The sequence below is a fragment of the Eretmochelys imbricata genome, chromosome 2, assembly GCF_965152235.1.
Source record: "Eretmochelys imbricata isolate rEreImb1 chromosome 2, rEreImb1.hap1, whole genome shotgun sequence".
In the NCBI taxonomy this organism is placed as follows: domain Eukaryota; kingdom Metazoa; phylum Chordata; order Testudines; family Cheloniidae; genus Eretmochelys; species Eretmochelys imbricata.
Genome location: NC_135573.1, coordinates 65,136,501 through 65,152,057, shown reverse-complemented (window position 1 = coordinate 65,152,057; position 15,557 = coordinate 65,136,501). Strand labels below are relative to the sequence as shown.

The 15,557-nt window shown below is 46.6% G+C and overlaps 1 protein-coding gene across 1 annotated transcript in view; it reads left to right on the top strand.

Annotated features, from left to right (window-relative positions):
- Positions 1-11,284: 11,284 nt before the first annotated feature.
- The window catches only part of RAB2A (RAB2A, member RAS oncogene family), an 82,397-nt gene continuing 78,124 nt past the window's right edge, over positions 11,285-15,557 (top strand). Inside the window, exon 1 of the mRNA XM_077810227.1 lies at positions 11,285-11,610. Coding sequence (XP_077666353.1) covers positions 11,565-11,610 — 46 coding nt within the window. The 5' untranslated portion in view covers positions 11,285-11,564. The remainder of the gene's footprint in view (positions 11,611-15,557) is intronic.

Sequence of the window (15,557 nt, the reverse complement as noted above, 5' to 3'; positions counted from 1 at the left end):
CTCCAACTAGCAAGCACCTCCAGAGGTTTAGAGGGATCACAGGTTTAGCATAGAACCTGGACAGCATCAGACTCTAGACACTTATGAACAGCAGGGTACCAGTGGAACGGTAGGATGTCATGACTTGTGTTCGGGACCTATGAGGGGGCAGAGAAGAGAGAAAAAACTCCCACGCTCTCCACGTATATACTGGGAGAATCTGGGACCAATATTGCAGGGTGAACATGAAGCAGTGACCTTTGTGAGGGTGGCCATAATAAGTCAAGGACTCCTTTGGCCTTTTCCTGCCTCAAGATCAGGGTAGGCACTGACAAGCCCACCTGATGTGTTTTTTCCAACGGCCCCAAGCCATTCCTTCTTGCTAGCCAAGAAGGGTGGCTGGCAGGATGGAGAAGACAGTTATACTATTCCTTGTGGGTCAGGAGGTTTACCCTTCCTCTCTTTGAGCTGTGAGGAATGAAACCATTTCCGCCAGGGTTTCCCATTTTTTCCATTCAGGATTTCTACCTGATAAACACTGGGGCCAGATTCACAATAAAGCAGGGGCCATCCCAGGTGTGTGTCAAAGAGTACTCCTTCGCTGAAAACCTTCTGTACATTACTGGTTGGTCTAATTTCCATATCAAAGGAGGTTTTTTTCCAGCCTAGTTTCTTTGTCCGTGTTTTGCTGTACTATGCCCAGCTGTGCTGCCATTTGCTTGTGTAGAGCAGCTATCGTCTCTATTTAGGTTTGTACCCATTCATCTGTTATCACCTTCCCTTCCCAGGCACTAGGCAGTTCCACTCCCAATCACCAGCTTTCAGGCATGCACATTTGCCTTCCAGTCATAACTTCAAAGGGAGTATACTCATGTATTCGCCTTAGAGCCTCTTACAGCCATTAAGATGATTGGAAGCTTTTCATCCCAATCCCTCCCTGAGCTCTTTACTTGTTTTCTCAAAGCTTCCTTTAGCGTGTGATTGGTTCATTCAACTTGTCCAGAGGACTCAGGGTGTCCAGCTATGTGGAAACATCGCTTAATGCCTAAAGCCTTACATAGCTGTTGCATAACATCTCCCACAAAATGGGGTCCCAAATCTGAATAAATTGCTCTGGGAAGTCCCATTCTTGAGAAAACCATGTTAAAGAGCTGCTTAGCAGTGACAGAGGCAGTGTTGGTTTTAGTAGGGATGGCTTCCACCCTTTTGGAGAAGGGATCTACTATTACCAGGCAGTATTTATTCCCTCTGCTGGTGGTGGGTAAAGGGCTCATGTAATCTATCTGAATCTGGGACCAGGGACCCTCTATTATTTGGTGCCCCAATGCATTTTTTTGAACCTGGCGATCAGTATTAACCAGGGCGTACTGCAAACAATTATCACACGACTGATCTATATCCGCTTTCATGCCTGGCCACCACCCTGTATCATTAACCCTATTTAAAGTATCCTGTTATCCTCTATGCCCTTCCTCATGCACAAACGGAATCAGGTCCCCACTGTACCTGGCTGGGGACTATCCAGTGCCTTTGACCATCTGTATCCACTACCCACCAGACATCTCCAACCTGCTCAATTCTATATTTTCCTGTGGGATCTTTCCCTGTCTTGGTTAAGGACTGGATTTCTGAATCCCCATCTTGAAGGGTACTTAAGTCCAAGGTATCTATTCCTTTGCCTAAAGTTTTTCTCCAGCTACTGCCTCTATTTGTTCTACCTGGTCCATGTCTCTAGTGTGGTTACTAGTAGCAGCAACTTTGGCTAAGACATCAGCTCTATTGTTCCAGTGTGCTTTTCTGATGCCCCTTTGTGTGAGTCACCCAGGTGTCTCAAGTTCTTTCCTTGATCAGATTTGCAATTTGTCTGAATGAGAAATGGAGCGCCCATCTGTGGCTACCATTTTTCTACTCAACCAAAGGAGGAGCTACACAATGATGGCTCTGGCTGGCCAGTCAGAGTCAGTGTAAATAGTAACAGAAGTGTCCCGAGATTCATAAGCTAGGACAGCTCTAACTGCCTCCACCTCAGCTGCTTGGGCAGAATGGGGGCGAACTGGTCTTTGGAGCATCTTTCTCTCATTTATGCAGATGGCTCCATACCCTGTTTGGGGATGACCCATATGGTAGAAACTTGAGCCATCTGTAAACCAAATTGCAAACCCCTTCTGTTTAGCATCTGCAAGCCTCATGCCTCCCTTGACTGGCCACTCCAGGTGTTTTACAAGGGGGAGGGCACAGGTATGCTCCTCTCCTTCTAGCCCATACAGGGGTGGCAAAACGGCTTGCTCTTTTTTAAACTCGACTCCTCAGTTTACTAGGCTGAGGGTCCATTGAGCAATGCAGGGGTTAGAGACCTGGCCATCCTGTATTTTCCTCAATGTGATGTATTTGAGTGGGGAATGCACAGTCTGAACAATGACCTTTGACCCTACAATAATAAATTCCCAATCCGTGAGGCTCCAGACCAATGCAAGACACTCTTTTTCACAGGGGGTAAAGCCTTGCTCTGTTTGATCCAGGAGCCTGGAGGCATATGTGATGACTCTGAACTTGTCGCATTGCCTTTGGTTGAGAATAGCTCCAACGCTTGTCTCTGAGGAGGCCAATTGAATCACAAAGGGCAGGGCAGAGTCCAGATAAACCAGAGCAGGAGCACTAGCCAAACCTTGTTTCAAGGTGGCCAGGGCAGTCTGTTGGCCTGGTCCCCATTCCCAAATCCTGTATTTCTTTAATAATTGGTACAGAGGCTTGGCTTTGTCAGAGAACATTTCAATTAACTCTCTGGAGAAATTAAAAGTTCCCAAGAGAGCTTGAAGGGTGTGTGTGTCAGTGGGAACAAGTAGCTTTCCTATCATTCCTACCCTTTATTGATCAGGAGTCCGGCCATCCTCCCCAAGGCACACCCCCAGGTATTTCCCTTGTTGCTGTACTAACTGAGCCTTTTTTCGATTTACCTTAAATCTGGTTTCCTGCACTATAGTCAACACCTGGTGATTTACTTGTTCATTTCCGAAGTGGGGGTGTGTATTAAAATGTCATCCATGTATGAAATTCCGTGTGGGTGGTGGTCAGGGCACAAATAGTTCCACATCTTAGTGATGTGGGCATGACAAATACAAGGGGAAGAATGGAAATCTTGGGGAATCCGGCTGAAAGCATATTGTTGTCACATAGGTAAAAGCAAACTTATACGAACATGAAGGATGGAGCAGTATGGCCATGAAAGCATTAGCCAAATGGATCACAGAGAACCATTTTGAGCCAGCTGCTACCGCTGCTATGATTTCATTGTATTTAGCTACCACAGGGGCTGCTGCAGGGGTGGCTGCATTTAATGCAGAGAAGTCTACTGTCATTCTGTATGTGACCCCATCCGCCTTAAGGACTGGCCATACTGGTGAATTGCAGATACTTTGCATAGGCATGAGCACCCCTTGTTCCGAGAGACAGTCCACAGTATTTTTAATGCCCTCCTCTGCTGCAGCTGGGTATTTATATTGCCTTTGAAGAGGGGGATTTTTTTCCTCAATCAAAAATTCAGCAACTATTTTTCCACACTCCTTCTTATTTTCAGTCCGTACACTGGGAAATTCTTATACCCATGGATCACTAACGGAGGTCAGGGTGGCTGTGGGTGCCTTTATAGCAGCACAACGATGCATAGCAGAGATCTCTGCAGGCGCCCCTTCTAACTGCCATAACACACCATTAGCTAGATCCACAGTTAGCTGAAATGTTTGGAGGAAAGGAACACCTAAGATTCCCTTCTCGTTTCCCTTGTGAGCACAGAATTCTACTTGTCCCTATAGTCTGTCAATTTGCAAGGGAACACCCTGCCAGAGCGGAGCTTCCTGGATTTCTCCCCCATACCTGCTGAGCTGAACCTGTTTAGCAGTGGGTCTCCCTCCAGAGATCCACTGGTGACTTAGAATATTTACTTATGCTCCAGTTCCACTAGCAATTGGGCTAACATCCCTGGGTTCCCCACTGTAGCCCTCACTGTGGGTCTCCCTCATATGTCGCACTGAAGTCTTGCAATCAGCTGGGGAGGCCCACTGGGCACCCCTACTGATCAGCAGACTCCCTCGAGAGCCTCCACTCAGAAAAGGGGCAGGGATCTGGTTTTGACAGGGAGTGGACATGGGAGACGCACTCCATACCAGGGCAGTGGGCTGAGTGGGTGCTCCCTGCATTAACTCTGTTCTCTGCATGACCTGAGATAAAGCATTAATCAGGATGCTGAGGGGCTGGTGATCATATTTTCCCATATCCTCCCCTAAGTTCAGCAGCTCCGTCCAAATCATGTTTCTAAGGGTCTCCTTGGGTCAGCGTTGCCCAGGGTTGTGGGAGGCAGAGGGATTAGAATTGGGAGGGCGACTGGCAGAGTGAGGACCATTACTTGCAAATGTGAGAGCCTGCACAGGTTCTGAGGTAGTCTTGAAGCCTGCTTGATTTTTGCCACTAGTTCATTCCAGGTTAGGTATTCTACGTCCACAGCCCCCAAGGTCATTTTTGTCTGAGAATTTAGTCCTCCATAAGCACAGGCGCCAACTTTTGTCAGCGCCGATGGGTGCTCGTGTCCCCCCACCTCCGCCCCAACTCCACCCCTCCCGCATCCCTCCCCAAATCCCCACCCCAGCCCCGCCTCCTCCCCCAAGCTCGCCGCATTCCACCTCCTCCCCCTCCCTCCCAGGCTTGCCGCGTGAAACAGTTGTTTTGCGGAGCAAGCGCTGGGAGGGAGCAGGGAGAAGCAGGACCCAGCGGCGTGCTCAGGGGAGGAGGCGGAGCGGAGGCAGAGGTGAGCTGGGGTGGGGGGCAGGGTGGAGAGCTGCCGCTGGGTGCAGAGCACCCATCAATTTTTCCCCATAAGTACTCTGTATTAATTCAGGTCCCTGATAATGGGAAGTGTTAATCCCATTCTCTTCTGTCTTGGGTAATGAATCAGAGAGAACTGCCAGCATCTTCTTTCAAATTAGGTAAGCTTCTGGGGCCTCTTCTGGTTTCTGCTCTTCTATTATATATAGTTTCTTAAGGGAAGAAGCAGGCAGTAATATTTTAAGAGCACTTATCATCCATTCCCGGGGCCCACCAGCAGTCTGCTCCCAAGAACCTGTGCCTATGTCCAGAGCATCTGCATCACAAGGAGATGCACATAACTGAGCCAACTGGGTTAAGTCCATGCCATCAGCAGAGGGGTACATTTGCCAAATGCGAGCCAGCTACGCAATGACAGTGTCATGGTTCAGTGGCCCCATTCTCTCAGCAATAGCTTTGTCTTGACTAGGAGACCATCTTACTACATCTGTGACCAGTTCCGTTGTGGGAAGATTGCTCCTGCAACTATGTGTTTAACCTGCCTGGTGGAAACAGGGAAAACATTATGCATGTGTGGCCTATCGGGGTTGAATGGGTTTTTGGGGCCAACATCAGGGGTTCTCTCTACTTTCCCAGGGGGCTCCAAATCGCAATCCTCTCTCAACCTTACAGCTGCTACCACCCCCTTATGGGCGCTAAATTGGGCACACAATTTACTGATCTCTGCCTCACACTCCTGATGGCCTGTTGCTGCTTTGGCTGCCTTATTCTCATCTGCCAGGAAGCAAGTTGCTGCTCTCACTTATTCTAACAAAATTTTTGTGTGTGTTAACTCTTTCTTATACTGTTCTTCATTCCTGCTTGCCTTGTCTCTCTCTTCTTGCATATTTCTAAATACAGTCATCATTTTAAGCTTTTCTGCTATAAATTCACACTTGTCTGTCTCACATTTGTTCAAACACTGTTGTAACTGTTTTTTCTCCAGCTCCAGCCTTCCCTTTACCATTTCAACCATGTCCAGACATGCATAAAATAATGCTCATGCAGCAGCCGCATCTTTTCCTCTACCACGTGGCATAATGGTTGTGCAATGTTGTTCAAAGCTCAGACTTGCTTCAATCAGGGGATTCTCACCCGTAAAGCACCCCATTTCCCAGGGGCATTTCCCCTTCTTCATTACCCATCTCTCTAACATGTTGGTTTTCTCCTGTCTCAAACAAGCAGCCAAGGGTTTTTTTTCAGCCATCTCTACCTCCTTAGCTCACTAATGATCCCTACCAAAAGCCCTTTCACGCAGTCACAGTATTGCTCTAAAATCTTCTTTATTTTTAAGGCACAATTCTTAACTCCTTATTGCATGGTCCTACAGCTATTCTAAGCACGATTCTTAACTTAAAAGTTACAGGACGTTACCAAATATTCTATGAGAGAGAGACCTTGCTAAAGGAGCTTAATCTGAAAAAGGAAGAGACAGTTTGCTCAGATCTGTGCCTCAGTTTCCCCACTCAGCAGCAACTACTCAACAATTAGCACATGATTAGGGTCATGTGCTACCCACGCTCTCCACCAATTTGTTACAAGATTTGTCCATTACTTTGGGGTACGCTCATTTATTAGGGTTACTTTTCTAGGGGGTGGTGTTCTGTAATTCTATCAATGTATTGCTTGTGTCACTTGTGTTTTCATAGGGAGCTCTACTTCTCCCTTCTGCAAGTTCCCTCCCAACAGAGCTATCCTGCAGGACCTAGGTTCCCCAGGGCTGGGTTCTTCCAGCTGCAGAATCAGATGAACACACACACACATTAACAGAGCACGTCTGAGCAGACCAGATCAATCAGCACTCCCAAGCTGACCCCTTATATGTCCCTGGACACAGCAGGCTGGGTCAAGCAACACTTCCAAGCTGCCACCCTCATATGCCATGGGCACCGCACCAGAACAGAGTATGCTTGAGAAGGCTTAGTCAAGCAGCACCTTTAAGTGCCACCCTTATATGCCCCTGACTCCGCAGGTTGGGTCGAACAGCACTTCCAAGCTGCCACCCTCCTATTCCACAGGTTCAGCACGTCCCTATCCCCACTTTCACATTACAATTGTTCTGGTAGTAACCCACTTGATGAGCAATCCCCACAGGATTTTTCGGCGCTATGGGGATCTTTAGCTTAAGTAAGAGGAGCATTGCTGCAGAGCAAATGGAGAAGTCAAAAACACAAAAAAGAGAGAGGGAGGGAAGCAACCAGTTTAACCATAAAAGTTATTTATTGCCAGGTAATAACCATACAAGGAGAGTCAAACAAACAAAACAGTTACAATATTAAATCTAGCTTAAATTTGATTACAAAAGTCAGGTTTAGAAAACTATACCTGATCACACAAGTCAGGGTTAAAAAGCTATACCTAGCGTAGAAAAAAAAAAGAGAGAGAGAGAGTTGGGTTCTCATCACTCTGGGAAGCTTGAACCAGTCAGGGTTGCTAGGTGGTAGTGGTAGCTGAGTCTGGAGTGATCAGTGAGGAGCAGTGATCATGATCAGTCAGGAGCAGATGAAGTCCTAATGGAACTGATGCAGATTTTGGATCCAAACATCAGAACACTTACTTGAGCTTGGGTAGGGGTTTTTTGTAGGGATACATCAATGGTTCAAGGGAGAACACTAGATTTGTTTATGGGCAAACTGATAGCTCAAAGGAGTACACCAAAGTTGTTTTATTCAGGCTAGACAATAGGAACTGATCATTCCTGGCTATGGGCGGTGTTCCTTCGAGGGAGCTCACAATACAATTAGGCAGCTTTGGTATTTTGGATTAGTAAATGAAAATTAGGACTAAAGGGTGGCCGGAACCAGGACAGTAGGGAGATCAGTAAAGCAACAGCTAAGAGCTTCAAAAGAAAAATAAATATTAATAACATATAATATATAATTATGTAAATGTACATGGCCAATGTAATGTTATAGCAAATAAAAAGTGGAAGTTAAATCAAGCAAGGAGTGTGCATTCCTATTGACCATGCAGTGGGTATAAATAAATAAAAAGGGTAAAAGAAAGGTAAACAAGACATGCTATTTAATTAAAATCCTATAAGGTTTCCAAAGAGGAGCTATGACAGTTTGTGTATTCTTTTTCTGGTGGCAGTGTACTTTAAGAGCAGAAACCAACCCAGCAAATATAAGGAGTAAAGCCCAACCACCAAAATCCTATTCAAAAGTGCCATCTAAATTCTATTTTCTTTTAACAGGTTATTAATTATGAATGATGAAGCTACTTTGAATGGTGCAGTGGCCATTCAAAAAAATAACAAAACCCCCAACCATTGAAAAGTTCTGTTTAACTTCAGGGTAAAATAAATGTTACTAAGAGGGTAAAAACAAAACTATATGATGGAGTGCCATCTAATATAGTATTAATGGTGGTTCAAATGATTACAACTACTATGATCTTGGGAATATGTTTCTGGGTGATGAACTTAAAAAAGAAAGCACAGAAAGACATGAATATGATGCAAATGAAAGAAATGCTAACATAAATAAGAAAAACAAAAGCAGTGGAATGTAGGCATGGATTGACGTGAGTAATTGGACATGAGTGAGGCCCCATTTGTTGGGAGACAGGACTAAGACGTAAATAAATCAGCAGTCTCAAAACAGAATGTCTATACTAGCTAGGATAAGGAGGAACACCCAGGGATCCATTTACAATATGTAAGATAACAATGGACAACATAAGTCAGGAATGTAAAGATGAGGTAGAGAGTAAGTCATGCAGCAACAGCGTGTGGACAGAGCATGCTGTACAGGAATTAGTTCCTATAAAGTAACAAAGCCAATCCCAAAGCTTGTGATGCAATGTACAGTAAATACAATGCAATGTGTACATTTGGAGAAAATAAGAGGTTTGCTGTATAATTTTGGATCTGTGGTATACCCTGTATCCATCCCCTACGCTGAGCCTGGTCAACTCAAGTGTAGTTTAATTGCATGCCAATAAAGAAACCTGAGTGATGAGAATGGAGTTGAACTGAGTCCTTAGGAAACCGAGTGGAAGAGGTCTCAGGGGAACCCCAACACCATTCAAGGACTCATATCTGTTAACTGGGAAAAACAACTGAGTTTATGCAAAAGCTGAAGGACTCAAAAGTCATCTCTATTTTCTCAGGCTAGGAGATGGCCTAATATCATCAGAACCCAGACACTAGGCTAGAAACACACCCCAAAGCAAGCTACCTTCCTGAAGCAGAAATACAAAGTCTTCCATAAACTACTATAATTCAGTCAGCGTCTTCTGCAGTTGGTACAGGATACCAGATTTATCAAACTGCTTGAGAGCCTCAAACTGACCTTAGAGACAGACACTTTCCTTTCCTCCACCTTTGGCAACCATCTTTTTTTCCCCCTTGTGACATGGAATGGAATTATTATGAACCCATGAACCTTGAAAATCACAGAGAAGGACATTGTAATTCACACCATGATGTTCCTTGCTGCCCCTTTTCAGGGATCCCTCTCATGAGCTGATGCTAGGGGATATTTTATCCCTCTGTAATGCTGGCAAGCCAGATGCCAGATCTTGCCTAGGCTGCAGGCATTAAGAACTGACTTGTAGCTGGAGACCAGACCAGGTCACCTGTTATGTTAGTTTTGCTCAAAATGGGTATTAGCCTTATAAGAATGTATTTAGTGTTTAGACTCTATGAAAACTTGTATGTTGCTGCATGTATTAATCTCACTTATAATTCTATATCCCATGTTATAAGGTAATATTTAAGTGTTTGCTCTGAAACTATAAACCCCCATAGTCAGGAGAGAACCATTACCAAATGTGAAATACTCGTTTGCCACAAGAGGTGTTATCTCCCGCCCAACAAAAGAAGGCCCATAAACATCAGACAAACCATTGTGGAACATCAGAGGACAAAAGATTTTGTTGATTGCTCCCACCCTCCCCCACCATGCCCCATGAAGAAGAGATGTGCACATGAACTCATCCCATCATCTTGAATTCTGGGAGAAGGGAATAAAAAATCCTGACTAGAAGGAACTGCATCTTTTTTGGCTGTTTGAACTCTGAAGGGCCAGAGATCCCCAGAGTTTGCCTCCTGGGTCTGCCCTGAAAGCCACTTTGAATAGACAGAACACTACAACTCTGTCACTCTTAGGATTTAAATGATAACTCATTTGTGTGTATATGTTTACTTGCTTTAACCTGTAAATAACTCTCTTCTTCCTTTTTTCTTGTTAATAAGCCTTTAGACAGTTTATTACAGGATTTCTACAGGCATTGTCTTTGGTGTAGGATCTACAGTATCAACTAATCTGGTGCAAGTGACTGGTCTCTTGGGACTGGAAGTAACCTAAATGTGGTGCGATTTTTGGTGTAAATGACCATTTATCACTAAATCCAGTTTGTATAGATGGCAAGCTAGACAGAAGAGTGTAGGGACTGTCTGTGATGGTAAGATTGTTATAGCGATCCAAGCGTTCACATTTATCACCGGCTTCGTGAAATCCAATTATAAAACACACTACCAGTTTGGGCTGTCTGCCCTGATGTAGGCACTCACAACTGTGCGCACCTCCAGACAGTGTGACACCCTCCTCCACATAAAAGTCGTAGGAAAAATCCAACTGCAAGACCAAGGAAAGGGGTTTGACTCTTTACTTCCTGATAGCAAAATTAAAACAAACGGCCACTTAGGATACGCCTACACTACGTGTGCTATAGCAGCCCAGCTGCAGCTCCGCCACCCTAACTTAGTCCATTGCTACAGGGCCGGAAAGGGTTTTTCCATCACTGTAGTAAACCCACCCCCTTGAGGGGAAAAATTTGCCCATTAGATCGCCCACCTACATCACACAGGGCACAGGATTTTCACAGCGCAGGCTGATCTAAGTTTCAGATGTAGACCAGGCCATCGCGCGTAGAGACTCTGGGGCAAAAACCATCTTTTTAGACTTTGTTTGGCCAGCGCCTAGCACGGCGGGGTCCTGGCACCCCGCACAGCGTCCAAGGCCGCCGCAGCAATACAAACAACATCCCACAACGGATCTTAGCCGTCAGACCAAACAGCGACATTCCCGAGCGGGAGGGACACCGACATCCACGGCCCCTTCTCTGCACTCCCGGGAGGGGGCTGCCACGCTCGCCCCCTGCACAGCGAATGGCAGCGCCGGGTATGCCACAGGGCGGTAGGGCACCACAGCCTCGCTCCCGACCCCAGTCACCGGGAGGGCAGGAGGGAGTGGGGGAGGGACAGCCAGACAGGGCACCTGCCTCAGTCACGGAGGGGCCCCCCCCGAAGGATTCTCTCTCCCCTCAGGCACTGGGGCGGGCAGCCCCACCAAAAGTTTTTCTCTCCGAGCCTCAGGCAGCTGCAGGACTCCTCGCGGGTAGGGCAGGGGTAAGAGCTGCCTGTCACACGGGACCTCCCCAAACACCGGCTGCCTCAGCACTTCCGGGTCGGCGGGGGCGGGGCGGAGGAGGAGGTCGCCTTGCGTGACGTTGCTGAAGGGTTCGGGCTGCTGCTGCCGCTGCCTGTTATTGTTCCTGCTCTTGCGGGTTGCCGCCTCCGGACGCGGAGCAGCTCGAGAGGGGGGACAGCGCACGGGGCGCTTGAGAAGAGGGGAGCGGGCTCCGTTAGGTGGCTGTTAACGGTTTCGAACTCTCCGCTGCGCGAGCCCTGACAGCGCGGGTGGGGGCAGAGTGCGCGTCACTGAGGAGCGAGAGAGAGAGAGAGACCGAGAGGCGGCGGCGGCGAGGGCGGGGATTGGGCGGCCATGGCCTACGCGTATCTCTTCAAATATATCATCATTGGGGACACAGGTAAGAGGGCAGGGGAGCGGAGACCTTTACTGCGGAAATGGGGGAGGGTTGCGAGGCGGGGAGAGCGAGAGCGTCCGCGCTAAGCCCGACCCCGGCTGTCCCATTTCCGCAGTGGTGGCGTCGCCGACGTGGTGACTTCCCCCGCCCTGCGCTCGGCAGCGGGCCCCGCCCGACGTGCCTTTGGCCTGTGCTGATCAGCCCCGCACCCGGCTGCCCCAGCCCCGCAGGAGTCCGCGGTGGCAGGCGCTGGGGCCTGCTGCCTCTCCGAGGCGTGTGCAGGGCCTGACTCTGCTCCGGGCCCGGCCCTTCGTGGTGGGGAGGCGGCCCGGCCGGGGTCAGGCCTGGGGCGCTGGAAACCCGAGTGCTAGGGGAGGGAAGGGTGTCACGCCGGAAACATACGACACGGGAGCTGCCTTCCCGGCGGCTCCGGTGGTGGCTGATGCTGTTCGGCTCCCAGGGGCCTTGCAGAGGCCTGTGGCAAGGCCCCTGCCCCAACGAGGCTCCATGTGCAAGAGCCATGGCGCTCCAGGGCACTAGCACCCTCCCCTCCCCCCATGCAGTGTAACAGCACCTGCCATTTAACCAGGTGTGTTGTTTTTTCCACCTGGCACCAATAAGCACCTAGTCCAGCTACTTCAGGGAGCTAAAATGCACCTAAAAATGTAAGAACGGCAACATTGGGTCAGACCAAAGGTCCATCCAGCGCAGTAGCCTGTCTACTGACAGTGGCCAATGCCAGGTGCCCCAGAGGGAGCGAACCTAAGAGGTAATGATCTAGTGATCTCCTGCCCTCCATCTCCACCCTCTGACAAACAGAGGCTAGGGGACACCATGCCTTACTCATCCTGGCTAATAGCCATTAATGGATTTAATCTCCATGAATTTATCCGGTTCTCTTTTAAACCCTGTTATAGTCCTAGCCTTCACAACCTCCTCAGGCAAGGAGTTCCACAGGTTGACTGTGCGCTCAGTGAAGATGAACTTCCTTTTGTTTTTTTAAACCTGGTACCCATTAATTACATTTAGTGGTCCCTAGTTCTTATATTATGGGAACAAGTACATAACTTCCTTATTCACTTTCTCCACACCACTCATGATTTTATATGCCTCTATCATATCCCTCCGTAATCTCTTTTCCAAGCTGAAAAGTCCTAGCCTCTTTAATCTCTCCTCATATGGGACCCGTTCCAAACCCCTAATCATTTTAGTTCCACCTCTGCTTCTGTCACCAAATCTTCCTATTTATAGACTTCAGATGTTGCCTTCTGCCAGATCACCATCTGACTTGGTTCCTTTCTCTTGGTCAGGCACACCCTGGCTCCTTTCCATAGCCCAATGGCACTGGTGTGGCCGGTGTGGGCTCATCTCGAGCTTTGAGAGGCTTTAATATATGAGGCCGCTCTCCATGTTAGGGCTGAAAACAGCTAGCCATGGGTGTTAATATCAAGCTTCCCAAGTGAATGTGTTTCCTCCCCAGTGTGGGCAGGGCCTACAGCTAAGCAAAATTCCACACAATTATTTGGCATGGTAAGGTATCGTATTTTGATTGTGGCTAACTTTAAAAAAAAAAAATCTATGGTGTATCTATCTGGCAAGATTTTCTTTAAGATATTTTAACAAACGTGTAAGTGCTTTAAAATACTTTACTAAATATAAAAAGGCATTTAGACCAGGGATTCTCAAACTTCATTGCACTGCAACCCCTGTCTGACCATTAAAATTACTACATGACCCCAAAAGGGGGGACTGAAGCCTGAGCCCACCCGATCCTGAGTCTATTTTAACTTTAAATGCTGAATGTGGCACAATATGACAAAAGTCTAAGATGGAGGAAAATACCTGTGATTAGAAACAAGTTATTAATTTAAAACTATTTATTATAATTTCAGTTTCAGGATTCAGAATTTCTGATGGAAGCTTATAAAGGAGACAAAATCATGGCTAAAATAAATTTACTTTTAAAATGAGGGGTTCTGCTTGTAAAGGAAGGAGAGTCATATTTCTGTAAATGGCTGAAATAGGTGTATTGTGGAAAATCTTTTGAGAGTTTGTGATGTTTAGACCTCTTGTGAACACTTTAAGAATTCTAGTATGCCATCAAGGAACTGGCTTATCTGCACTAGTGTTTTCATACTGATCCAGAGATTATTTCAGGGATTTCCATGTAGAGTCTTCAGAGTTGGATCAGTTGGATGGTGATTCGGCAATTATTTTTCAATGTGTTGTAAAAAGAAAAACTAAAGGGAGACATTATTGAACCCTCCCAAAAGACTGAAATTAAGTTGATCTCCATTGCTCATTACTTTTTAACAGAAAGCAGGTTATGCAAGTAGTAACAAAAATGGTATGCGGTTATACCAAAACTGCATGTCTCTGATCTGAATCACGATGCCGAGTGCTTTTATTCACTGAAGTGCAGGTATCATAAGTGCTTTTTTTTTAAAAAAAAAATTGAAACTGTAGCTACAGAAAATTGATTGTAAAGTTGGCACTTTTTACTCAACCGATCTCATTGGTTTGTGTGTTCGCCTTACTCTAGTGACTGCTTCCTTCTGTTAGCTTCAGACAAGAACAGTTTTGGTAGAGTGATATGGATTCTGTTCTAGATCATATCTCAGACAGAATTGTTAATGTCCAGTTGCAGAGTTTCTGTTGTGGGTGAGGCACATGCCAAAAATAATATATCTTGTGAAATAAACATGGGAAAATAGTTTTACTTTGTGTAATGACCCATCCACTCCCAGTCTCTATTCAAGCCTAAGTTAATTGTATCCAGTTTGCAAATTAATTCCAATTCAGCAGTCTCTCGTTGGAATCTGTTTTTTGAAGTTTTTTCGTTGAAGAATTGCAACTTTTAGCTCTGTAATCGAGTGACCAAAGAGATTGAAGTGTTCTCCGACTGGTTTTTGAATATTATAATTCTTGACGTCTGATTTGTGTCCATTGATTCTTTTACGTAGAGACTGTCCAGTTTGACCAATGTGCATGGCAGAGGGGCATTGCTGGCACATGATGGCATATATCACATTGGTAGATGTGCAGGTGAACGAGTCTCTGATAGTGTGGCTGATGTGATTAGGCCCTATGATGGTGTCCCCTGAATAGATATGTGGACACAATTGGCAGCAGGCTTTGTTGCCATGATAGGTTCCTGGGTTAGTGGTTCTGTGGTGTGGTGTGTGGTTGCTAGGGAGTATTTGCTTCCAGTTGGGGGACTGTCTGTAAGCAAGGACTGGCCTGTCTCCCGAGATCTGCGAGAGTGGTGGGTCGTCCTTCATGATAGGGTGTAGAGATCCTTGATGATGTGTTGGAGGGGTTTTAGTTGGGGGCTGAAGGTGACGGCTAGTGGCGTTCTGTGATTTTCTTTGTTGGGCCTGTCCTGTAGTAGGTGACTTCTGGATAGTCTTCTGGCTCTGTCAATCTGTTTCTTCACTTCAGCAGGTGGGTATTGTAGTTGTAAGAATGCTTGATAGAGATCTTGTAGGTGTTTGCCTCTGTCTGAGGGGTTGGAGCAAATGCAGTTGTATCATAGAGCTTGGCTGTAGACAATGGATCGTGTGGTGTGATCTGGATGAAAGCTGGAGGCATGTAGGTAGGAATAGCGGTCAGTAGGTTTCCTGTACAGGGTGGTGTTTATGTGACCATCGCTTACTAGCACCGTAATGTCCAGGAAGTGGATCTCTTGTGTGGATTGGTCCAGGCTGAGGTTGATGGTGGGATGGAAATTGTTGAAATCATGGTGGAATTCCTCAAGGGCTTCTTTTCCATGGGTTCAGATGATGAAGATGTCATCAATGTAGCGCAAGTAGAGTAGGGGCATTAGGGGACGAGAGCTGAGGAAACGTTGTTCTAAGTCAGCCATAAAAATGTTGGCATACTGTGGGGCCATGCGGGTACCCATAGCAGTGCTGCTGATCTGAAGGTATGCATTGTCCCCAAATGTGAAA